The 26,813-nt window shown below is 43.7% G+C and overlaps 2 protein-coding genes across 3 annotated transcripts in view; both read left to right on the plus strand.

Annotated features, from left to right (window-relative positions):
- LOC107381755 (A disintegrin and metalloproteinase with thrombospondin motifs 7) overlaps positions 1-26,813 on the plus strand; it is a 195,738-nt gene that overhangs the window by 163,631 nt on the left and 5,294 nt on the right. Inside the window, exons 22-23 of one of the 2 annotated variants that reach the window (XM_015953607.3) lie at positions 8,855-9,001; positions 14,163-14,325. In XM_015953607.3, coding sequence (XP_015809093.3) covers positions 8,855-9,001; positions 14,163-14,325 — 310 coding nt within the window. Of the gene's footprint in view, positions 1-12; positions 109-8,854; positions 9,002-14,162; positions 14,326-26,813 lie in introns of those variants that run through there. The other variant, XR_008559369.2, reaches the window with a different exon arrangement.
- On the plus strand, positions 791-2,309 carry LOC107381757 (E3 SUMO-protein ligase ZBED1). Its single transcript, XM_015953608.3, has 4 exons — positions 791-1,054; positions 1,149-1,380; positions 1,478-1,615; positions 1,730-2,309. The coding sequence occupies exons 1-4, from the start codon at positions 969-971 to the stop codon at positions 2,186-2,188; spliced, it is 915 nt and encodes a 304-aa protein (XP_015809094.1). The 5' UTR covers positions 791-968; the 3' UTR covers positions 2,189-2,309.

The raw sequence follows: 26,813 nt of genomic DNA on the forward strand, positions 1-26,813 counted from the left end.
TTTTATGTGCAGGACCAGCAGTAAGAGTTAAAGCTGCAATGGTGACTCCCTTCACAAAAGCTAAGGAGACAGCCTTTACCCGCCAGAGAACAGATGAGTGTCACAGAGCTGTAACTGCTTTTGTTGTGAAAGGAATGTTGCCTTTTACAACTGCGGGCTCGTCCTGGTTTAGGAATATTATTGCTGATATTACCTGACATAGTGTGAGTGTAATGGACTGAGGTGGTGGAAAAAAACAGATTGTCTATTATTGTGTGTTGTTGTTGTTGTGTATAATCGGGAGATGACAAGGGCCCTCAATCCAAAGTTACAGAGAGTTAATGTGAAGCAGGAGCTGAAAGCAGTGGACCATTTTGCAGTCACCGCTGATGCTTGGAGCAGTGTGGCTCAAGATCACTACATCACAGTCACTGTTCATTATATAGTGGATGCAGAGCTGAGAGAAAAGGTCCTTCATACAAGAGCAGTATGTGTCTCTCAAACAGGATCTGCTGTTGCAGAGGAAATTGACAGCATCCTAGATGACTTTGAGGTGAAGTCTAAGGTGGTAGCAGTTACAGTTGATAACGCCGCCAACATGGATGTAGCCGTCCAAAAAATGAAGGTCATGAAGATGGGTTGCTTTGCTCATACCCTCAACATAGCAGCCCAAAAGCTGTACAGTTTGACAAGCATTGCCAACTGGTCAGGGACAATAAGAGCTGTTGTGTTATGGCTAAGAAGAAATAGTCTTGCCAAGCCTGTACTGAAAGAGAAGCAGAAACTTCTAGGTAGGTCAGAGGTTATTAAACATACACATGATGTTTGTATATTTGAGAGCTGTTACTGATTTTAAACATTTCCGCCACTTTCTACATCATTAATATTAAGAATTTTAAATTTAGACAATTGTTCTCTGTTTTATTGAAGGCCTAGACGAGCATTCCCTCATCCTTGATGTGAGAACCAGACGGAACCGCCTCTTTCTGATGGTGGAGAGGTTCATCGAACAGTACCCCATCATCCAGGCTGCTTCAAGGGACCCAAGAATCAAGAAGGATATGGACAGAGACAGGTAACAAAAACTTGAGTTTCAAAAACTTCTGATGGAGTGAATTATCTTTTGCTGACAAAAAACATTCTGAATAATTTTGCCCTATTATTTCCAGATTGCTGAGAGTGTACGATGATGACATGAGCAAGTGTGAGGACTTTGTGGACACCATGAGGGTCCTTTACACATCCACACTTGCAGTTTCGGCTGAGAGGAGTGCCACTGTGGGGCAGATCCTCCCCATCCTCGACAAACTCAGGGCCAAGTTTGAGGTGAAAGATGAAGATTCTGCTTTCAAGAAAGCCATCAAGGAGAAGGTCTGGGCAGACCTCTCCCATCGTTACACAGTATGTACTTCATTTCATTCTTTCAATTAATAATTAAAGCAATGGTGTAATGAAATACTTCAAATGTAATCCGACTGTTCTTAATCAATGTTGTTAGGAGGAAACAAACAAAGAGCTACTACTGTTCCTTGAGGAGGCTACTGCTCTAGATCCTCATTTTAAAGGCAAGATTCAGGACGAGGCTGTTTGGACCCGCCTAGAAAATGAAGCTGTAGCCCTCTTCGCTGGAGACAAGGTTTGTTCATCATAGTTGTAATGTGGACAACATCTGGGCAAATGCACTCTGTTTCAGTATGATCATATAATTACCATATTTTAATTATTTGTTCTGTGTATGCTTTATTTAAAGATTGGAGAAGTGACCCAGCAGGAGGGGAAAGGAAGAAAGGAGCAACAGGAAGGGGAGGAAGTATCTGAGGGAGAAGAAATGCCAGAAGCTCCTGAGAAAAGAAAGAAAAAGCTGTCAGCCCTTGGGGAGCTATTTCAGGATCAGGACCAGGAAGTGTTACTCCAGAGTGAGATAGACACCCAAGCACCTTCACTAGCCGAAAAGGCCAAGAACGAGCTGCTTATCTATCAGAGATTTCCAGCAGTCCTCAGCTCTGTGCACCCCTTCTTGTGGTGGTGGCAAAAGAGAGACCAGATGCCTTTGTTGGCCAGCTTGGCCAAAAAATATCTTTGTGTTCAAGCCTCTTCCACTCCTTCAGAGCGAGTTTTGTCCACAGCAGGGGATACAGTCAGTGTTGAGCGGGCTCGACTCTTGCCTGAGAAAGTGGACATGTTAGTTTTCCTTAAAAATAATGGCTAAAGGACTGAATATATACACAGTTGAGTAGGCCATGTTCAAGTAGTTCAAATCAAAGATGTTTACTTCAGTTTTTTTCCATTTTATATACCCCTCTATTACACACATTGTCCAGAGAGAGGAATATTCTAGTTTGTTAAACATATGTTAAAATGTAAAGAGTTCTATGCTATATTGTTATATTTAATTTTGTAACATATTGTTAAGCCTCTTCCATTCCTTCAGAGCGAGTTTTCTCCACAGCAGGGGATACAGTCAGTGTTGAGCAGGCTCGACTCTTGCCTGAGAAAGTGGACATGTTAAAATGTAAATAGTTCTATATTGTTGCATTTAATTTTGTAACATATTGTTATATATTGAAAATAAATATTTGAGTGAAAAATAGTTTTTAATTATTAAACACAAAAAAGTATCGAAAATTAGTATCGTTAGGTACCGGTATCGATTCATAAGTAGCGGCAATTGGTACCGGATCGATTCAAATGTGAAAGGTACCCATACCCACTTGTAATGGACAGTCACACCCCTCTCCATTTAAAATGTCCTAATTCTGTCATTTCTGCATTTACTTCATGAAAGTATGGTAAATATTTATTTTTACTTTATTAAAATTCTAGAGTTTGACAGAATTATTTCCATTAGGAATTTGATTAACCACTTCCACCAACGACATTCCATGCAAACACACACACTTAGGGCCTTGGGAGTAAGCACATACAGTGGGGCAGAAAAGTATTTAGTCAGCCACTGATTGTGCAAGTTCTCCCACTTAAAATGATGACAGAGGTCAGTAATTTACATCATAAGTACACTTCAACTGTGAGAGACAGAATGTGAAAAAAAATCCATGAATTCACATGGCAGGATTTTTAAAGAATTTATTTGTAAATCAGGGTGGAAAATAAGTATTTGGTCACGTCAAACAAGGAAAATCTCTGGCTCTCACAGACCTGTAACGTCTTCGTTAAGAAGCTTTTCTGTCCTCCACTCGTTACCTGTATTAATGGCACCTGTTTGAACTCATCTGTATAAAAGACACCTGTCCACAGCCTCAAACAGTCAGACTTCAAACTCCACTATGGCCAAGACCAAAGAGCTTTCGAAGGACACCAGGAAAAGAATTGTAGACCTGCACCAGACTGGGAACAGTGAATCTACAATAGGCAAGCAGCGTGGTGTGAAAAAATCAACTGTGGGAGCAATTATCAGAAAATGGAAGACATACAAGACCACTGATAATCTCCCTCGATCTGGGGCACCACGCAAGATCTCATCCCGTGGGGTCAAAATGATCATGAGAACGGTGAGCAAGAATCCCAGAACCACACGGGGGGACCTGGTGAGTGACCTGCAGAGAGCTGGGACCACAGTAACAAAGGTCACCATCAGTAACACACTACAACGGCAGGGAATCAAATCCTGCAGTGCCAGACGTGTTCCGCTGCTGAAGCCAGTGCATGTCCAGGCCTGTCTGAAGTTTGCCAGAGAGCACATGGATGATACAGCAGAGGATTGGGAGAATGTCATGTGGTCAGATGAAACCAAAGTAGAACTTTTTGGTATAGACTCAACTCGTCGTGTTTGGAGGAAGAAGAATACTGAGTTGCATCCCAAGAACACCATACCTACTGTGAAGCATGGGGGTGGGAACATCATGCTTTGGGACCGTTTTTCTGATAAGGGGATAGGACGACTGATCCGTGTTAAGGACAGAATGAATGGGGCCATGTATCGTGAGATTCTGAGCCAAAACCTCCTTCCATCAGTGAGAGCTTTGAAGATGAAACGTGGCTTGGTCTTCCAACACGACAATGATCCCAAACACACCGCCCGGGCAACAAAGGAGCGGCTCCGTAAGAAGCATTTGAAAGTCCTGGAGTGGCCTAGCCAGTCTCCAGACCTCAACCCCATAAAGAATCTGTGGAGGGAGTTGAAAGTCCGTGTTGCTCGGCGACAGCCCCAAAACATCACTGCTCTCGAGAAGATCTGCATGGAGGAATGAGCCAAAATACCAGCTACTGTGTGTGCAAACCTGGTAAAGACCTATAGTAATCGTTTGACCTCTGTTATTGCCAACAAAGGTTATGTTACAAAGTATTGAGTTGAATTTTTGTTATTGACCAAATACTTATTTTCCACCCTGATTTAGAAATAAATTCTTTAAAAATCCTGCCATGTGACTTCATGGATTTTTTTTCCACATTCTGTCTCTCACAGTTGAAGTGTACCTATGATGTAAATTACTGACCTCTGTCATCATTTTAAGTGGGAGAACTTGCACAATCAGTGGCTGACTAAATACTTTTTTGCCCCACTGTACAATGGCATTTGGCAAGGGGATCTTTCAGCCTCATCCCAGGTGCCGGTGCCCACTTCCAATTTTAAACTGCACTTAGACACAGAGGGCTGTGGGGGGAAGAGGGGTGGTGTGGTGGCATCAGCTGGTGTAGGCCAGATGATGGCTGCACTGCCCGCTCACCACAGCCACGAATACACCTCATCAACACGCACCAACACTGTATTGGAGCAGGCGGAGGGTGACTAGGGGTCTTAGCACACCTCTGCTGTCGCTTGGTTTCCCGGGGCTGGAGGCTAGGAGGGGGATCTGGCCGTCTGGCTGGGGTCTGGGTGGTGGGTCGCTTTGCTCGACGTTGGGTGGGGGCGCCTGCTCATCAGCACCCCAGCAGAAAGGGTCGAACTCTGGGAACCGGTGATGGTTGTACCCTTTGTGCAGCAGTACCGGGACCAGAGTGAATAGGGTGTGTATGGGGAGTATGAGTGGGTGTCTGGCATGCCTTTTTGTGAGTCTTAGGTTGTATGTGTATATGTGAGCATCAGGGAGGGAGTGTGAGACTGTGTTTGTGTATGACTGTACCGTATTTTCACGACCATAGGGCACACCGTGTTATAGGGCGCAGCTTCAGTTACGGGTGTCTTTTTGGTATTTAACACATACAAAAGGCGCACCGGGTTATAGGGTGCGGGCACGGTAAAACGTATCGGTAAAACATCTGTGCGGGCTCGGGACTCGGAACATATAAGTGCAAACCAGACATTGTGAAAATTATAAACAGCCAAAAGCATGCTTCACTTTACTGGTCTAGTCCTGGTTCAGACCTGGTTTAGAGCGCACGTGCACTTCCTCATTGCGTGGGCTGACGGCTCGTGCTCTTTTTAAGGGCTCGACACACGGAAGGCAACTTCGCCTCTCCTCCAGTCATTTTCAATGAGACATGCGCGACAAAGCGATAATCGCGGGTCTCCCTCCTACTAAAGCCGGGCGTACACCGGGAGTGCTGCAGGAGGACACACAGGGATTTATGGGGGTTGGATGAGGAAAACGAAATAAAGAAAGTAAATCTGTGTTTTGTGATCAGTTTAATTTGACATGAACACGACAAGCACGCTTTCTTGACAATCTTTGTGAGTAAAAAAACGTGTAGAAATAAAAACGAACAGCGTGTGTTATTAGGGAAATAGCAGGCGAGCAGTGTTGATGCATGAATGCGCATACGCCGTGAGCGGTTCTGGTACTTTTTGGGTCGCAGCTGCTCGCAGCACCGCTTCAAGCGCTGATGTGCTGTGTTGAAGTTCAGAATGTGTTTACTGGTAGTTGGTGGATTTAACCACATAAACTTTCCACATGAACAAAATCATATGTGTGTTATTAATAAGCCTAAGAAAATAGTGTGATTTGAATTGTGTTTTATTAACCCTCTGGGGTCCATGGACACGTATCCGCTTTTGAACAGGTCTGATTTGGGACGCTGTAGCAGCAAGACTCCGCCTCCCTGAGTTTCGGTTTCAATTCAGCTTTAAAATGGAGATTATAAACTACACCCCAGTTTTTAAATGTTGTTAATAGTGTAGCAACCAACTATATTCCACTACAATAGGCAACGTAAAAGCAGAGTTATACTAAACTAAAAAACAACCTATTTTTAGACAATCTGATAACTTGTCAAAATAGCAGTTTAGTAATCTGTGAGAGGTAATGTGCTTGTGAACATAAAAACCCACAAAAACATGAGATCCTTTTGCTGTTGGTGGAAGTCTCACATATTCAATTGATAAAATAAAAAGTATCATTATGTAGCTGAGAGAGAGAGGAAGGCTGCACGAGTAACGAGATGTGCGCAAAAAGGAGCCGCTTTGCGGGGAAAGGAGTGGCGCGAACGGAGTAACTACAAACAATTAGACAGATATTGACAGTAAACTTCATATTTTGGAGCGATCCGGACAGATATATTGTCACTGCAGTTTAGTAGGCTTTTATTAGGCTTATATAAAGGATGATGAGAAGGATGAATGTCCACCAGGCAGTTCAGATAGTACGGCTGTTTTTTGAACATGAAGCAGAGGAAATGGACGGAGACTCACAGCCGGAGTCTGAGGCAAATAGAGAGGATGTTGATGACGATGTGGCAGATCCACAGGTCTGTCTTCGCTCACGTCCGCATGTTCACGCCACGCCCCTTGTCTTCTACTACGTTTGTGACTCACAACAACACAATCAGCGCACCGCACCATAGGGCGCGGCGTACATTTTGGAGAAAATTTAAGACTTTTAGGTGTGCCTTATGGTCGTGAAAATACGGTATATGTCAGGTGGGGCCTTTGACTCTGCCCCTCTCCTGGGACTTCTTTTGCTGCTATACATCTTCGCCTTCCCTCCCCCTGCCACACTAGATGTGGAGTGTGGTGCCTTGGTCTGCCTGAGTGTTCGTGGCTCCCGTGTCTGGGGGTTTAAGATTTTTAGCATCTGCCTGTTTAATCCCGGTGGCTGCCTGGTGGGATATGAGTCCCAGGGCTCTGATGGGTCCCCGGCGGGGCTGGTCGCCCCTGGGTCCCAGGTCGCCCCTGGGTCCCAGGTCGCTGGGTTCCGGATTCGGCCGGCTTGGGGGTGGGAGGCTGCGGGCGGGCCTGTGGGCTTGCCGCTGACATCCCCCGGGACTCTGCCGGCTGGTGGTTGTGGCCCCCCGGGGCAGTCCTCTGCGCCTCTCGAGGGGGGGCAGGGGCTTTTCTGGTCGCAGTCTCCCTGGGGTCCCTGCGCTCTGAGGCAGCTCCTGAATCTCTGAGACTTGGAGCTCCTTCCATCTCCAGCACATCTTTGGGGGGCAGATCTGTGGCCCCTCACACCCTCTATTGGATGCTCCTATAGAGAAACCTTACATATACAAGTGCGGGTACACACACAGGTGCTCACATGCTGCTCTCATAAGTATGGGCCTGGGCACGTTCAACACATGTCTTAAGGCTGTGGTTGGCACTTAATGCACTGTGATTTATTATCATGATTTTTCTGTAAAAAAATGTTGATTTTATATTTCCTCATCAGGTTGACACAGTGATAGCTTGCTCCTGTTGTATTGCTGTGTCCCTTTTCTTTTCTTTTCTTTTCTTTTTTTCTCTCCTGCTGGTCTAGAAGCAGACTCTTGTTCATCATTGATTGTTTGTTTTTGTGGAACTCCCCCCCCCCCCCCCCCCCCTTCCTTTTGTCTCTTCCTTTCTCTTTCACCTCTGTCTCCATGTCTGGTCAGAATTACAAGCATTCAAAAAACAACAACAATAAAGTTTCAAGTATCAGGTGTGACATTAAAAGCAGAAGCTTTGATGCTCCACCTGAGAGTAAATCTGTAAGGCTTGTCGCCAGCATTCAGACATTAATTCTGTTTGCTTCACAACCAGACAAGACACGGTAAAAAACAATAAAAAAATAAATAATAAATATGCTGTAGAGCTTCATTTTATTTGTTTTCAAAACGTTCTTGAGGTGTCATCTTAACATGTCATTTTGCATAAATTTTTTTATAGTTTTTCCACTTGATCGCAGTATGAGTATCAGCATACACATACGTCATAGAGTGAATGTGTCGGGTTAAATGGAACGAGGTGGGTTGATGGTGTTTGATCTTAATCTGACAATTTCTCAAATGGATGAGTACTGGTACACATAATTAAAAGCATCTCTACTTTGTTTTTTCGGTGTAGCAAAAATGTACGGAACATTTATAGGTTGGCAATAAAAACTTTAACTATATCTTGTAACCACTTGGGAGCCGGTGGCATGAGGCCAACACGGGTGTTTAATACTTCCTGTTAAAAACAAACAGCAGCATTTTATAGGACTTGTTAATGATGGGGTTATTGGTGTGGTGGATTCTACAGTCTGAAACTTCATAAGTAAATGTCAAAAAAAAATAATGTTTGGTTCTTTAGTTTGCAGAGAAAAATACAAAGCGTAGACCTTGCTAAGAAGCTTTGTCTGAATCTAACAAATTGACTGAACAGGTTTGTCACATTGTGATTTTTTATTTCGACAAAACACACATTTTTTGAAAGTAAAACCCAGACAACTTTCAGAAGTTCATTCTGTGCAAACTTGATAGTCAATGCTGCATAATTTCACTGCTTCAAATAGTCACAAAGCAGCTGCAGTTGTCATGTTCCTGTTTGTGTTCTGCCACAATAAAAAACAGCCAGCTTTTCATACAAGATACAGATAATAAGGTGTTTACCTTTGTTCATTATTCATTTTATTTGTGTTAATTGTTTTTTAATATTTGGATCAGTGCAAACAATTTTTGTTCCCTAATCCTCTGTTGGGTAAAAATGTAATAGCTGCAGACGTTCACTGATTTCTCCTGTTTGCCGCTGTGTGGTGCCCAGTGCTCTGAGGTGTGTGGAGGAGGTGAGCAGCAGCGCATCGTCACCTGTCCTGAGGACGATCGATGCCACAGAGACCTTCAACCCAGAAACATTCAGTCATGTAACAGCCAGCCGTGTGCTCAGTGGCTGACCGGATTATGGGAGGAGGTACAACACACACACATTATCAACCAACCAAGACTGTATTTGTAAACCAATCTCATGAAGAAATCACTGTCACAGAGGTCCACTCCATGTGGTTTTATTCCTTTAGTGGAAATTAATGAGGTGATTCACTGAAAAAAATATTTTTAATGATTAATTCTGATTATAATCAGCCACTCAGTTTTTCATGCAGGCTGAACATGAAAATAGTCTCCTACACTTATCTCCTGCATTAGCTTCTGAAAGAAAACAGACAGAGAAACCTAGGATTTGAAAAGCCTTACAGATCTACGTCAAGTGGTCGCTTGGACTCACCCATTCTGGCTCGCGACATGGAAGGATGTTGTTGTAGCGTCCAGAATCAGCAGAGAATGTCTCGGCTAGCTGAAGCTAACCATTAGCATTAACAACTCAACAACATGGCAGAAGCTCCTCCAGGCTTGTGTTATTTGTGGAGATGAAACATCTTCATCACAGAGCAATCAGTCAGTGGTAGAGTCACTTTGCTGTTAACCAATCCAGGGCAAAATGCCCAAATAGCAGGTAGTGTCACACCCTGTCCTGTCTCCCCATTCGGTTCAGTCCTGTGTTCATGTTAATTGCTCCCACCTGCCTCTCGTCTCCCATTCACCCAAGGTCCCAGCTCCTCCTGTATTTAAACCCTGTTAGTCCATTTTGCCTGGTTGGTTCATTGTTTCATTGTCCTGCGTGTCTCATTAAAACCCTTTAAATGTTCCTGTCTGCCTGCCTGCCTGCCTCCTTCCTCACCCGCGTGTGGATCCTCACCTCCATTTCACTCACCGGCACGCCTGACAGAATGAACCAACCCAGTAAAAGATCCAGCAGGGAGGTTCTTCCTTAGGAGTGTTTGCTCCAGTTTTTAACCGCAGATCACCGGCCGGCTTCTCCTCCTCTGGCCTCGTCTTGCCGCAGACACCGTCGCCAAACCCCGGCTGCGACGATCCCCTCCGTCCTCCCGTAGCTAGATGTGAGGTTGGACCAGGAGACGCAGCTAGACCGCTCCTGCTATGTGGGCACCTGGCTGTGTGCTCCCCCGGAGCTGGCCCACGGCATCGGGAAGGATGCCGGGCTCCACTGTCACCCCTGGTCCTGGGACGGAGCCGCGAGCTCGCTGCAGCTCCGGCTCAGCGCGCCAGCATGGACCCGCCCCCAGTCAGACCAGCAGTCCCGTCTCCGGTCCAATCAGCGCCTCCATCATCTGCAGGCAGAGGGACCACGCCTACAGCCCAGCTGATAGAGCTTGCCGGCCTCCAGGCGGAGCTTGGCCGGATCCGTCAGCTCGTCAGCCTCCAGGAGTTCCAGCTGGACACCCTATCCTCCCCGAATTACCAGGAGAAGGTTCCGGTTCAGACTGCAGCTCCCTCATCTCTTGGCCAAAGGATCGAACCCGCAGTCCACCCAGCAGAGCTCGCCGGTCTCCGAGCTGAGCTGGCCCAACTCCATCAGAGCCTCAGTCTCCAGGAGCTCCAGCTGGACAAACTATCCTCCCTGCTCTCCCAGTTTCTGGCACCACCAGTTCAGTCAGCTCCTGTCCCAGCGGTGGTCCCGGAGGTCGCACCACATCCAGTTCCAGCGGTGGTCCCGGAGGTGGCACCGCATCCTGTTCCAGCGGTGGTCCCGGTGGGTGCACCACATCCAGTTCCCGTGGTGGTCCCGGAGGTCGCACCGCATCCGGTCCAGCCTGTCCAAGCGGTCCCGTCTGTAGCAACTCTTCCTCCACTCCAGAAGCCGATGGTCCAGAAGTCGACGCCCCCGGACCAGAAGTCGACGGTCCAGAAATCAACGGTCCAGAAGCCGACGGTCCAGAAGCGGATGCCCCTGGACCAGAAGTCGACGGTCCAGAAGCCGACAGTCCAGAAGCCGACGGTCCGGAAGCCGGCGCTCCCGGACCAGAAGTCGATGCCCCCATACCAGAAGTTGACGGTCCAGAAGTTGACGGTCCAGAAGTCGACGGTCCAGAAGTCGACGGACCAGAAATCGACGCCCCCGGACCAGAAATCGCCGCCTCCTGGACCAGAAGTCGATGGAGGTCGACGCCCCCCAGTCCTGAAGTCGACGCCCCTTCCAGTCCTGTGGTCAATGCCCTTTCCAGTCCTGAGGTCGACGCTCTCTCCAGTCCAGAGATCAACGCTCTTTCCAGTCCAGAGGTCGACGCTTTCTCCAGTCCAGAGGTCAACGCTCTCTCCAGTCCAGAGGTCGACGCTCTCTCCAGTCCAGAGGTCAGCGCTCTCTCCAGTCCAGAGGTCGACGCTCTCTCTCTCTCTCTCTCTCCAGTCCAGAGGTCGACGCTCTTTCCAGTCCAGAGGTCGAGGCTCCTTCGTGTCCAGAGGTCGACTCTCCTTCGTGTCCAGAGGTCGACTCTCCTTCGTGTCCAGCGGTTGACGGTCCTTCCTGTCCAGCGGTCGACGCTCCTTCCTGTCCAGAGGTCGAGGCTCTTTCGTGTCCAGAGGTCGACGCTCCTTCGTGTCCAGAGGTCGACGCTCCCTCGTGTCCAGAGGTCGACGCTCCCTCGTGTCCAGAGGTCGTTGCTCCCTCGTGTCCAGAGGTCGGCGCTCCCTCGTGTCCAGAGGTCGGTGTTCCATCGTGTCCAGAGGTCGGCGTTCCATCGTGTCCAGAGGTCGACGCTCCCTCGTGTCCAGAGGTCGACGCTCCCTCGTGTCCAGAGGTCGGCGTTCCATCGTGTCCAGAGGTCGACGCTGCCTCGTGTCCAGAGGTCGACGCTGCCTCGTGTCCAGAGGTCGACGCTGCCTCGTGTCCAGAGGTCGACGCTCCCTCGTTTCCAGAGGTCGACGTTCCCTCTTGTCCAGAGGTTGGCGTTCCCTCCAGTCCAGAGGTCTGCGTTCCCTTCAGTCCAGAGGTTGGCGTTCCCTCCAGTCCAGAGGTCGATGTCCCCTCCAGTCCAGTGGTCGACACCGTCTTCAGTCCCGTGGTCGACGCCTTCTCCAGTCCCATGGTCGACCCCGTCTCCAGTCCAGTGGGAGATGCCGTCTCCAGTCCAGTGGGAGACGCCGTCTCCAGTCCAGTGGGAGACGCCATCTCCAGTCCCGTGGTCAACGCCGTCTCTAGTCCAGTGGTCGACACCGCCGTCTCCAGTCCAGTGGTCGCCGCCGCCGCCTCCAGCCCAGTGGTCGACGCCGCCCCCTCCAGCCCAGAGGTCGACGACGACGCCTCCAGCCCTGAGGTCGTCGCCGCCGCCTCCAGTCCAGAAGTCAAAGACGTGTCCTCCAGCGTCTCCGCCTCCGGTCACCGCCAGTCCTGCCATCACCAGGCGCGGGCCCCCAAGAGCCCGTCGTCGCCTCCTCCTCTGCCACAGACGCAGGACCCCAAGAGCCCGTTGTCACCTCCTCCTCTGCCACAGACACAGGCCCCCGGAATCTACTGGTCCCTGCCTCCTCTCCGTCGGTCCCTCGGTCCCCAAGGTGCTGTCACACCTTGTCCTGTCTCCCCATTCGGTTCAGTCCTGTGTTCATGTTAATTGCTCCCACCTGCTTCTCGTCTCCCAATCACCCAAGGTCCCAGCTCCTCCTGTATTTAAACCCTGTTAGTCAATGTCTGTGAAGGTTCTCAGTTATCCAGGTCATTGTAGTCTAAGGAGCTTGAAAGAAAAGCATCTGGACTTCTTTAAGTTGCTTGAAGACGTTTCACCTCTCATCCGAGAGGCTTCTTCAGTTCTAAGGTCAAATGGTGGAGAGTCCCAGATTTAAACCCAGTGGGAGTTTCCCCCCGAAGAGGGAACAAAAGAAGTCCAAGCAACTTAAAGAAGTCCAGACGCTTTTCTTTCAAGCTCCTTAGACCCTGTTAGTCAATTTTGTCTGGTTGGTTCATTGTTTTATTGTCCTGAGTGTCTCATTAAAACCCTTTAAATGTTCCTGTCTGCCTGCCTGCCTCCTTCCTCACCCGTGTGTGGATCCTCACCTCCATTTCACTCACCGGCACGCCTGACAGTACGACTCCAAATCCTGTGGTGTTAAACTCTCCACGCTGATTCAAGCACTTCTGGGCTTTTCGTGCCCCGAGTACAGCAAGGCATTCCTTCCTACGAGAGACCACAGTAAATTGATTGAATAGATGAGTTTCTCACACGTTTAATAACATTCGGAATAACATATAAACATAAATGAACAAATGTTTTACTTGTAGCCCTGCTGGGGAGAATTTGAACACTATATTGAACAGATGGGGTCTATTTGAGGAGTTTATGCCATTTAGCTGAAGATAAAGAATAATAAAATTATTACTGTGGCTTGGTTTTCTTTAATAGAAGCTTCGTTTAGATTCAACAAACAAAAGATTAGATTTTAGTCGGAGTGATTCTCGCCTCTGTCAGCATGCCCTTGGGCAGTTTTGGCTGCACTATGTGTGTGCATGGCTGATTGACGTCTTGTAAAGTGCCTTTGGGGGTTCTAGAAGACACTATATCAAATACAGGTCATTTACCATTTTTTACCATTCTCATTTTATCAAATCCTTTTCAGCTGTACTTGTTTTTGGTGAATCAAGTCAGAACTGGTAATGTGCCCAAAACAGAGGATAATGGATGCAGACATTTCACAGTAAAAAATGAAAACCGTAATCTATTCCACATCTGAATCTGGAATTCCTCATTTCTCAGTTTTCATCTGGAGGAAGAAAAAAATAACCCATCGATGCTGCCGGTTAGGAGATGAAATACTCGAGGCTTCGCAATAAATCAACTGGTGTTAAAGTTTAATACCTTTATATTTATATGAATACAGTCCCTTGCATGCTTTGAGTAAATGATAAGTTATTATATTAATGCATATGATGTCTGATAAGAATAAAAACATTCTGTGTTCCAGTTGCCTTGCTGCTGGATTCAGGGGGCTTGGGTAGGACCAAGGAGATGATTGAAGAAATATAATAAAGTGATATAATCATCTGAAAGGCTGGCCTAATAAGAGATTTTACTTTCTCACCATTCGTCATTGCACATAGAACTTCTTCAGCTCAGTGGTTTATCACAAATGACCGAAGGTCTGTCTGGCAAAAATTATATTTAAACAAATAAGAATATTTAAACCAACTAGAAAAACAACTGAAATGTGACAGTTTAGGACAAAGATGAGCAACATAATATATAAAAGCCATGCATCCACGAAAATCCTACAATGTCTCTGTTTAGTGCTCAGCTTCCTGTGGTGGTGGAGTGCAGCATCGACTCATCAAATGTGTCGACACGAAGGCTGAGACACAGGAAATGGTGGAACCATCTCAGTGTGACCTCCAGCTGAAGCCTAACAACACCCAAAGGTGCAACCTACACAACTGTGAGAGCACTCCCTCTGGTGAGTTGAACAAGATGTAAACACATGCACGCACACACATGAGAGCACACACACAAAAAAAAACCAAAGGAAATCTAAAGGTGTTTTTACCAACAAGTGCTTTCAGGAGCAAATATTTCCTTCCAGGACAACACACACACACGAAGCGTAGAAAAATGACGATGGGTGACCAAGCATTTGTTTCCATTGTGTACATGTACGTGTGTGTGTGCGTGCGTGCGTGTGTGTGTGTGTGTGTGTGTGTGTGTGTGTGTGTGTGTGTGTGTGTGAGAGAGAGTATGCGTGTGGTGCGTGATTGCTGTGAAACTTCTGCGAAGCATATATGCAACAGTTAGCCACCGTTAAAGAGGGTGTTAGTGTTTTCGCCAGCCACGGAGCATAGGGACACGCCAAGTCTATTTTTTTCTTGTTAATTTTTGATGGGTGTCATCTGCCCCCACCCCTATAGACCCACTCTTAGCTCCATTGTTATATTTTCCGGGAATGATGAGATGAATGACGTGGCCAACATGGTAGAGGTGGGAACCACTCATTAGGCTTCGATTCAGCTCTTCATAAACTTATGGGTAATTGTGCATAAGGTTAATCCATACTACAGACCATGGTAAATAAAATGTGTGGGTAGGAATGTGACTTAGCATTCCTTTAAATAAAACCACTGACCTTTTTTGCACCAGCAGTAATGGAGTTTAACCAAGGCATCTAATACAGTAAATCACTGGGTGGATCAGGATGGGGTGATGAAGAATGTCCTCCATTTTCATTGATCCACACATTCTTGCAGTACGTCACTGAATAGCTTTGATCATTTAAAGTAGGGATGTCCAGATCCAATAACGTGATCAGAAATCGATCAATGTGGGGGTTCGTTTGAGCAGAGAGGATGGAGAGCGCTGATTGTTCATACACTCCACAGGAAGCTGCGTCCTGCGCACGGCCACAGTAAAATTTTTCAAAGCGGCGCCACCAAAAAATATAATTAACACAGAGCGATCATGTCCGCTCATATTCTCTGGTACTTTCTGCCTTTTGTTCGGGCCTGACAGGATTCTGCTGCTGAGGAGCTTTTCACCCGTGCTTCGGTGAATTCACCTCACTGCTGCCCACACATTTTGCAATCTATTTTTTTGCGGGTAGTTCCCTTTGATGTTCTTAGTTCAAAAGTAGCTCATGAGGTGAAAAAGTAGGAGGCCAGGCAGGAATTTTTTGGTGGATGGAGAGGAGATGAAAGGAGACAGACAGGACAGGAAAATAATCAAATAATAAACAAGAAAAAAAGTGATTGAAAAGGAAATTGTAAGTAGATTAATCCCACTACATGTTTTTACCTTTATAAAGCTATAATTTATAAGCATTTAATATTTGATACAAATCAGATCACCTCCTAAGCTTGGGACATCCCTAGTCTAAAATAATAATAATAATAATTATTATTATTATTATTATTATTATACATTTTATTCAAAAAGTGCCTTCATGACACCCAAGGACACTTTACAACAATGGAATTTTTAAAAGTGGAGTGCTGTAGAGTTTTTACTAGTAGTAATATCTGCTATGGCTCAAAGTATCCTGTTTCATCGCTCCAGTTTCTGTTCAGTCTTGTGTTAATTGCTCCCACCTGCCTCTCTTTACCCAAATCACTTAAGTCCCAAGCTCCACGTGTATCTAAACCCTGTCAGTCCGCTGTGTTTTGTTGGTTGATTGTTTCTGTGACAGTGTGTTCCTCAGTTTGAACTTATTAAAAACCTAAAAACCCATCCTCGCCAGTTTGCTTGTGTGACTCACCTGCACTTGGATCCTCACCTCAGCCTTCAACTCAGTGAGTGTGTGACACAAAGTGGCTCAAATTGTTAGTCTGCACTAAGCTATTGAACAAAATCCCTTCCATCTTAAAACCTCTCAAAAAATAAATAAATATATTTTAAAGCTATTTTAAGTCATTTATTTGCACTCAATATTTTCAGAAGTTTGTTTACAGAGATGTTTGCACTGGTCTGCTGTCTAATTCCAGTAATGATTCATGTGAAAGTAACTAAACGAAACATGAGCATGAGCAAGCAGATATGATGCAAAAACATGGATCAAATTGCAGGGATGAGAATTAAGAATGTGTCAAGTGATTGTTCCAGAATATCTAGAAATATAATGTTGATGAGAGATGCAATTTGACCTTAAAGACATAAGGTGATGGGATAATGGCATTTTTGCTGACATGGACCATGTCAGGGATATTAACAGTAATGCTGAAACTCACCTCAACTTGATATTGAAAATGTCAAACGGGAGAAATTACTGTCAGCATCAATCAAGGTTGTGACACTTAACAGATGAGCCACGCAGAAAGTAAAAATAAATAACCCGAGGGACTCGAAGCAAGTCAGCTCAGTTTCATACTGATCACTCACATTAAACATGATGAACATATTCATTTATAATTGACAGCCCCAGTTCCTGCAGCACAATCAAGTGGAATCAAACCTTTTGGATTATTGAATACAGAAAAAAGGAACGACCCATTTTTCCACAGCATCCACCCTTCAAATAGCATTATTGATGGGATTTAGCAGCTCTCATTTATAAATGCCACATCCCAAGACCCAGCAGTGGAAAACTTGACCACTGGATCCTCAGTGAGCTTCTATGTTCAACGACAGATGATGAGTTGAGCTTCTACTTTTGAATCGAGACAAGAGGAAGACGGCTACATACAAAGATACGAGTTAGAGCTCGTCCATTATGAGCTGCACATCTTTTTTGCTTACAACACATTCACATTTAAATGAGCCTCCTCTAGATTCAGGTGGCTTTGATGATGTGATGTTGCACCTCAAAAGTCGTTACTTGCTGATGTATTGCTTTCTCAGGCTTTGATCCATATCGCTCTATGATAGAGCCCATTGCTGTTTTGCAAGAATGGGTGATCGGCAGAAATCAGATGGGATCACTGCTTTTAAGGGTGTAAATGTACCTCACTTTGAAATACATTTAAATAAGGCAAAAACATTGCAACCTTAAATCATCGCAAAAACACAATTAGTTAAACCCTGCACACACAATGTTCTTTATGTGACAGTCGGTGTGGCGATGTTGTACAAAGTGGTGTCTTCAAGAAAATGAAACCTTATTAACATGGAATTTTACATAGGAAGCATAAGCAGCTTGTTAGAAGTTCTCATCCATCCTCAGACTCGTCCGCGCTAAATGGACATCTTCAAAAGTTCTCTTTAAAGAACAAGTCACCCCCAAATCAACTTTTTTTCTGATAAACTATATAAATGTGTTTCTAATCATGCTGCAGACACGTGTAGTCAACAGTTTAGCACTTTAGTGCATTTTAGTAAAAATTTTAATTTTCTGCCTAAAACTGTCAGTTGAATTTAAATCTGCCATCTCTATTGGCTAAGAGGTACCCTAGAACGTTAGCTGGTACCATATGATGTCACAATGTTGTGAGCCTGTGTGGACTAGGGGGCGAGCATCTAACCTATAAGAACCCACCCGATTGGCCAAATGGGTGAAAAGTTCTGTTTCACTTTTCAAAAACATCATTCTTTCATTTGATTGACAAAATACATTGTGTGTAGCAAACATTTGAGCTGACCATTGCATCTTTTTCTGTTCTTTGCGATATGCGAATTGCGCATGCCGCCATCACCTTGACACATTAGCGATGTATTGTGCAGCCATACTACATAGAGCTTAGTCGTTACTACATCCAGCATATAGGCTACATTTTTCCAATTCAAGGTGAAACACTGAAAACCATTTTTATAGCGATGCTCCGATCTAATCACGTGAACAGAAATTGGGCCAGACATTGTGATTTTCAGGAAGTTGGAATCGGTTGGGGAAAATCTGATTAAACCATATTAGACAACAAAGATTACTTTTTAGATTCACCCTGAGAAAGGGATTTTCCTACGGAATAACAATGGCTTAGTTTTAAATTCAACCACTTCCTCCACATCAGTATTCTTTGTTTCACAGACAACAATGCTGTAACTCCCACAATTTAAGGTAGTCTGAGAACTCGGACACCATAACACATCGCTGTTAGCTAACACAGAGCATAGCTGCCACCTCAAGAGAGAGAATGTGTCTGTAATTTGGAAGTATTTTTAAATAAACATCAACGGTAGTGTAATAGATGGATGTAATGTGTGCAAACTGGTCATTTAGCGAGGTTGAAAAGGTAGTGCTGTGTTCAACACTATGGTTCTGATGTGCCACCTTAAAGAAACCTAAACCTTCTCAGTTTGCTGCAAAAAAATGAATAAAGGAATAGTCTATGGACAGCAAAAATGCCAACATAACAGTAGGTGTATTCATCCTACTGGATGAGTGTCTGTGCTTGCAAATGTCTGTCTTTACATGCTGCTTGAGTCATGGTATGATTAGAGTGGTTAGAGCTGTTGCCTTGCAGAAAGAAGGTCCTGGGTTCGCTTCCCAGCCTGGGATCTTTCTGCATGGAGTTTGCATGTTCTCCTTGTGCATGCGTGGGTTCTCTCCGGGTACTCCGGCTTCCTCCCACAGTCCAAAAACATGGCTGCTAGGTTGATAGGTCGATCTAAGTTGTCCTTAGGTGTGAGTGTGTGTGTGTGCATTATTGTTTTTCCTGTGTGTCTCTGTGTTGCCCTTCGATGGACTGGCACTCTGTCCAGGGTGTACCCCACCTGATTGCACATTGACCGCTGGAGATAGGCACTGGTAGACGCTATGTGTTAGCATCAGCGACTCTACCACATGGCAGAAGCTCCTCCAGGCTGTTGTTATTTGTGGAGATAAAACATCAACATTGCAAGTCAGTAAAAGAGTTGTTAATCAATTCGAGGAAAGATGTTCAAGAATCAGGAAGTAAGACTCCTAAAACTGCCATCTGAAGCTCAGCTGTGATGTGATTCACTTCTAATTCCTGGAAAGGGTGCACCCGTTTTCTTTACCCCAGGAGAACGACTTACAAGGCATTCATTCTTACTAAAAAACACTGCAGACTTATTGATTAAACACGTGTTTCACGCCTTTAATGATGTCCAGGCTTCAAAAACAAAAAAGAGCCACTATTTTTATACTTCTGACCTTTTTTAATTAAACAAAAAGCAGTTTTTTATGACGTTGTCAGATGTAGTCCACAGCAGTTCTTTGGCATTTGTGTTTCGGAGATCAGATATGAAATCAGTCTTCCTCTGAGCTCAACTTGCTGGAAACTGAATGCCAGCTTTGCTGACATTTTGAAAGCATGAAGGTATAAAAGTGTTATCGTAAGTGTTTGAGGCAGCTGACAACGTGGCAACAAACAGGTGTGTATGTTGGGTTTGTGTGTTAGACGTCAGACTTGATGTTGCTTTCTTTCAACAAAGCATTGCTTTCTTCTTGTGTTGTCGTCCAGAGGACCGTGAGTCAGCGTTCCTCTCAGACCAACAGACTGTTGTTCCCTTGCCAAGTGTAAATGTTGGTCTACTATAATGGATTTTGTTTTATGGCCACACATTCAGTTTGGAATTTTTACGCAAAACCCAATAAAACAATTGTGTTTTCTAACATGATATGAAAATATCTCACAAACATTTACACAGAATTTGAGAAAGGGAAAGGATTCAATTCAATTCTTTATTCAGGACAATGCACATTAGATGATGTGCATTGTCCTGATTGCATGTGATTAGATGATGAACGTTCTGGATTACTATTGTGTTTTATTGCCATTTTAAACAAAGCCATTAGTCTTTTAACAATGTTTCTTTGTGGAAATCAAAAAATAAACAGTACAGATCATATGAGTCACATCTAAAGGCAAGGGAAGTAAATAGTAAAAAGATATTTAAAAAAACAAAACAGAGAAAATATGTTTTATAGCACTAAGGCCCTGTCCACACGTAGCCGGGAATCTGCCAAAACGTAGATATTTTTCTACGTTTTGGCCTGTCATCCACACGAAAACTGAGTTTTTTCACACGAAAACGGATCTTTTTAAAAACTCCGGCCAAAGTGAAGATCTGCATTTTCTCCATTTTGGGTGTCTGTGTGTGAACAGACAAAACCGGAGTTTTAAGGTCCGCAACGTCACTTTCCGCGACAAAAAAATGCTGACATCACGTGTGTGACCTGTGTTTACACTAGCCGACAGCATGGATGCCCTCAGAGCTGCGCTCGCTTTATCAATTGTCCAAGCGCTTTTTGCTCGTTTGTTTTTGCAAGCGGAATTACGGCTCCTTGCGGAAGACCACAGATGAAGGACGAGGTTAAGAACGGGGAAGTACTGCCGCCTACAGGTCTGGCATGTCCTTAACAACGTATTTATCCGGTTACGTGTGGACAGAGTTTACTTTTTTAAAACAAGGTGGTGTGGATGCAAGTTTTGCAAGTGGAGGGGCGGATATTCGTTTTTTTTTAAAAATGGCAACGTGTGGACTAGGCCTAAAATGTGGTTCTCTAAAAGCTGTTAACTGAGGGGAGCTGCATCTCCTGGGTCCTGTTTTCTCCTTTTACTGGTGACTATGTCGGGGTCCAGTCCTGGTCCTCAAGGGCCACCATGCTGCATATATTAGATGTTTCTCTTCAACATGCCTGACTTCGTTAGCAGGTGATTAACAGACTCGAGAGCTTGATGTTGGTATGTTAATGCTTACAAATAAAGCGTCACAAGCGCTCAATTTTTCAAAATTAGCACTTCAAGCTGCAAATGCTGCCGTTAAACCCCAGGGAGTAGGGTTACATGTTCACTGCAGGAACTGATCTGGTTCTGACCGATCAAATACAGGACATTTAGTGTACAGGATACCTGTACACTAAATGCAGGTAAGCCCTTAAGACTGTTAAAAATAATCTAGACATACAGTTATTGGTCATAAAATTTGACAAAGTTGATTTTTTTTCAATAAATCCGTTCAAAAAGTCATACTTGTAGATTGATTTATTACCCAACGACTGCTATATTTAAAATGTTTTTTTAACTTTGATTATTATAACTCAAAACTAATGAAAATCCAAAATTCTGTCTCTCAGAATATTGTGAAGACCCCTTGTGCCACACTAATCAGCTAATTAAATTTAAATCCTGCTAAAGCCTTTAAATGGTCTCAGTCTAGTTCTGTAGGCTACATATTCATGGGGAAGACCGCTGACTTGACAGTTGTCCAAAAGATGACCATTGGCACCTAGCACAAGGAGGGCAAGACACAAAAGGCCGTTGCTAAAGAGGCTGGCTGTTCAGAGCTCTGTGTCCAAGCACATTAGTAGAGAGGTGAAGGGAAGGACACGATGTGGTAAAAATAATAATAATAATAATAAGTGCACAGGCAATATGGATAACCACACCCTGGAGAGGATTGTAAAACTAAACCCATTCAAAAATGTTGGAGAGATTCACAAAGAGTGGACTGCAGCTGGAGTCGGTGCTTCAAGAACCACCACACACACACACACACACACACACACACACACACACAGAGAGAGAGATGTACTGTATGCAAGACAGGTTTCAGCTGTCGCATTCCTTGTGTTCAGCTACTCTTGAATTAAATTAACTTTGTCATGGTATTCTAATTTTACGACCAGCACCTGTATTTAGGCTATAATTATTTTAAAAGCAAACTGTCTATTTAAGCTGCTACAGGAAGTGGGCAGGTGGACGTTACTTGTCACTGCTTGTTAGCAATTAGCTACATGTGTTAACAATCCTGGGTGCTAAGCCCCCCTTGTCTTTAAATACTGGTAACGCCCCTGTTTACAGCTTTTATGCAGACACTTTAAAAACTGATCAAAATCCCCCGTTTATGTCATTGAAAGTGTTTAGTGGTTTGTGGTTTGAGTTTCCCAGCCGAATCTTTCATTGCTCATTGAAGGCTTATTACAGTATGTCTAGTTTATAGACACATAATATAAACCAACAATACTTTTTATCCTCACATGGGGTGTTTTACTTTCATGGTACATCGTTTTAACAGCAGCGCACAAAATTTAGATGATTCAACAAACAGAACATGAAGAATTCAAAGTGACTTTTTTCTACTTTATCTGAAGATCCTTGACTCAGATTTGGCTCAAAGATGCTGCATTATTTACTGTAACGATAAATCATTCAGCTGGGGCAGTGAGAGTAGAAGGCTGAGCTTTTCTGCAGCAACTGTCCAGTGAACTGAAGTGAACGGGAACAACAGCATTCATCTACCTCAGGAGAGAAATATTCCATCATCACGTCAGAGATGAGCAATAATCTGATATAATCCATATTGATCGTTTTAATATTGTATTCATTTTGGAACAGTTTTCCCAAAGTGCTCTGAAAACAGAAATAGATGTACTTGTAGCTCGAATAAAACACAAATTCATGTAGGGTAAGTAAGTAAATCTGTCATCTGCGTATTTCTTCAGAGTCATTTGTGTCCCTTGAGACTGTACTTTAACGCCAAGTTTTTGCTGATTACTGCGTCTATTTCTGGTCCCACTCCAACCCTGCAACTGCTCTAAATAAAGTTGTACTCAACACATTCAGCTGTAGCGATGTGGCCTTCACAGAAGCACCCACGAGGCCTCCAAAATAATTATCACAGGTTTGGGTTTTCTGGCTTCAGCTAGAGTTGAAAATTAAACCTGCTTCAAGGCTCAAAACAACTTTTTTCCATCCATTCCTGGTCTACTGTGACATGCTGCATCTGTCAGCGTAAGATAAACTTATCATTCACAGTTTGGTGAACTTTGGAGTTTTACATTGAAAATCCTGTAAAGCCTTAATGGAAACTAGTCTCGTCATCAGGCCTTGCTCCTCTCCCAGAAGCTAGTCTCTGGTTTGAAACCTGTCTCCTCTGGCCAGCAGATATGTGGCTTAGGCGACTGGTGTCATGTAACAGACTCGGTAGTCCAGTAGTAAGAGCGCTCACACACCTTAACCACTGGACTGCCATGCCCAACAGCAAGTGATTTGCAAAAGACACCGTTGTAGGCACGTTTTGCTGGAGCAGATGTAGGCGGAGCTTCGCTGAAACGGACCATTTTATTCCAGATTATAAATTCAGGCTGACGAAAATAACTCGTATTTAAGATAAATGGCATCTCACTAGTGCCAACAGTAATATTTTATCATATACTGTTCCTACCTTTGTTCTCAAAGGTTTAAAATAACATGATGCGGAATCTTTCAATAAATAAAAAATCTGTGAACGTAAACCTCTCCCAGCAATATGTATTTACTGTTACAGCTGTAAAAGATATTACAGAGTTTTTAGATGAAAGATAACATTTTGTATTTACCTCAAATTCTCCTTCAAAGCTTATTTTCTGACCTTAACCAGTAAAATCCTACTTGTGTTCAGCCTGAAATGAACATTTTGGATTGAATTTTGAGATTACAGTTTATTTTGTTAATGAACTGGCTTCCAATTTCCAACATGATAATATGTTCTTAAGGCCACCTTATTAGGTTTTCTACCATCCCCTGCTGCCTTCAGAATTGATTTATTTCATTCTCCTTAATTAGCATTTTACTTTTTTATTTTGTTTATGATGAAGACATGTAAGAAGTTTGCATTAGTCATTGAAGCAGATGATTTCCACTTTTTTTTTTTTTTTTGCTTTTATTGTCTCCCTAGTCAAACAGCTGCTTGCAGCATTAGCCACCTGCTGTATGTGATCAGTCACCCACGGCTATGGGATTGTTGGTTTTCATTAAAGACATTTAAAATGTATATTTTCATAATGAAGATGAAGCACTTCATAAACAAATTGCAGAGGCTGTGATGAGAAAAGATCCATCTTCATATGGAAAATTATTTTATTAATGTGCAATTTTTGTACTGGCATACAGCACATGCGCTCACACACACACACACACACACACACACACACACACACACAGGAGATCATGATACATTATTCACCTGCTCTCAGATTCCTGCAGGAAAGAGTGGGCTCTTTTCTTATCTGTCCTTTAATATTTCTTTGTGCTGCTTGGAGGGAAAAATTACCAGACAGTAAATATAACACTAGCTATGTAAATAGGGTTTTCACGGTATGAAAATGTAACCTCACGGTTATTGTGACCAAAATTATCACGGTTTTCGGTATTATCGCGGTATTTTTTAAACGGTGTTGCATATGTTCAGAAAGCATTGATAGTCCTGTTCTACACAAACTGAAATAGCTTTGAAAAGGTTTAACAGTGTTTATTAAACCTAAAATAACACAAAGCCTTAGCAAAAGTGCAACTTTTCACAACTAAAGGAACAAATAGCTTATTTTTCTGGAACATGTTACAGTAGTCAGTGCAGGTTTAAATTATACAAATCCAAACATTCAAAACATAAACAATATGTAAACAAATCAAAGAAACACCACTTGTTTTCTCATATACTTGTTTTCTTCATTATCAAAATGAAAATCTAAAACTCCAGTCCACACTTGACTTGAGCACTGTACAAGTCAACCTTAAAAAATATGCATTTAAAATAAATAGCCACTTTAAACAAATGACTAAAATAACTACTACACTATGTAATCAAATCCAAATGTTCAAGTATAAATGGCATTGAATAAGTAAACAAATCAATGACAAGGAACTAATTGTATATTTCTCTTCATCATCAACAAATACGATGCTTCATCCAGCAACAGGGTGTCCGTGACACGGTTTAAATGCTGGCAGAGGGCGCTGCGGCTGCAGTATGTAGATACTCGTTGCGTTCTCCCTCAACCAAAAGTCCTCACGTCATGCATTTAAGCTAAAACGCTAATGTTAACTTACCTTGCACTGGCTGTAGAGACGTGGGTGATGGTCACGCAGATGTGCCATTAGATTCGAAGTGTTGCTGCCTTTTGCAGACACTTGTTTCCTGCACGTTCTGCAAACGAGATAGCCGTCTTCTATTAACTGTCCCTCAGCGTTTTTCAGAAATCCAAAATATGCCCATACTTCCGATTTAGTCTTCTTTGAGGGCTGATGGATGTCCTGGGCGCTGCCGTCTCCTCCTTCGGCCATTAGTTCAGCTTCAAAGTTTTGGTTGCAAACTAAAAAGTGCGTGTGCGCGGGAACTTCAGCAGAAGCGACGGTGGCTGGTAAGGGTCACCGCGCCTAAACCGCAGCCACGGTAAACCCACCGAGATAATTTAGTTTTTTAAAAACTGGACGGTTATTTTTATTGTCAACTTTTTTACCGGGGTTTACCGCTATACCGGTTACCGTGACAACCCTACTATGTTTACATGCACCAAATTTCTCCTATCCAAGTCAAATCTTGGTTGATGGGAAATCCCAAATCTCTGTTTACGTAGACACTAACTGAAGTGATCCGATCATGCCATGAGTGTACATGCGCTAAGCATTCATTCAGATTAAATAAGTTGAGCAAGCGCAGAGTTGGGAAATAAATAAAGAGAGTGTATCTGTATGATGATTTTGTGAACCAGCTTGGTAATTCATACCAACAACAAATATCAATAGTAAACAAACGACATCTTGTCTGCACGTCTTTTCCCTCACTTTCTATTTTCTTATTCTCTAGCTTTGTCCACTGACGTACGTTTTTTCTTCCATTATGGACCTCTTCTGTTTACTTCCCGCCATGTTTTCGACTTGTCCTGAGCGTCTGCAAAGGCGAAAAGACGTCATGCTGAAGTTGCACACAGTGGGCAAAATTTTGTTCCAACAATCCGAATGGATGTAAGTTGACAACAATCGGAATGATGATCGGACAAAGCCAACTCTCACAATCAGGCCAAATTGGATCAGCATATTTCAATTTGATGTTTACATGGAGGATTTTTGATCTGATAGGGCATTCATTCTTATTATGTGTGCCCATGTGAATTTAGCTTTTTAATCGTTTCCAGTTGAAGCGTGGATCCTTTTCTTTGGGGTTACCCTGAACTGCTCTAAACCCAGAGCTTTCATGAGTGTTGTTCCTGTTGATGTGATTAACCTCACCTTCATGCTTTACAAACACCCCAGAGGGAACCATTGTACAACGGGGATAGGGTTTGTGCACATTGCAATTTAAAGAGTAGTTTCCCATTTTAAAACTCTGAAAACAAGATATTCAAGTCTATGTATGATTTAAAGGTTTTCATCCCTAGTGATTGATGCTTGTACTAGCCGCAATGAAATCTTTTACGGTGAAGCTACTTCAGTCTCAAAGAAAAGACACACTGAACAGTTTTGTGTTGAAGAGCAAGTCACCCCCTGCCAGATTCTTCTCAACTCCAACTTCCTGTTTGAAAAATGCAACAAATGCTGTTGCCTAGCAGACCGAGAGGGTGGAGCCTCTAACAAATACACACACTCACAACATTGTGACATCATAATGTACCATCTAACATCATAGTGTACCTCTTAGCCAATAGCGAAGGCAGATTTAAATTCAAATGCAGTGCTGAGTTTTTGCCTGACGACAGTGCATCGCTGACAGTTTTAGGCAGAAAATTTAAATTTTAACTAAGATGCACTAAAGTGCCGAATTGTTGACTACATTTGTCTACAGCACAATTGGACACTCATT

The sequence above is a fragment of the Nothobranchius furzeri genome, chromosome 9, assembly GCF_043380555.1.
Source record: "Nothobranchius furzeri strain GRZ-AD chromosome 9, NfurGRZ-RIMD1, whole genome shotgun sequence".
In the NCBI taxonomy this organism is placed as follows: domain Eukaryota; kingdom Metazoa; phylum Chordata; class Actinopteri; order Cyprinodontiformes; family Nothobranchiidae; genus Nothobranchius; species Nothobranchius furzeri.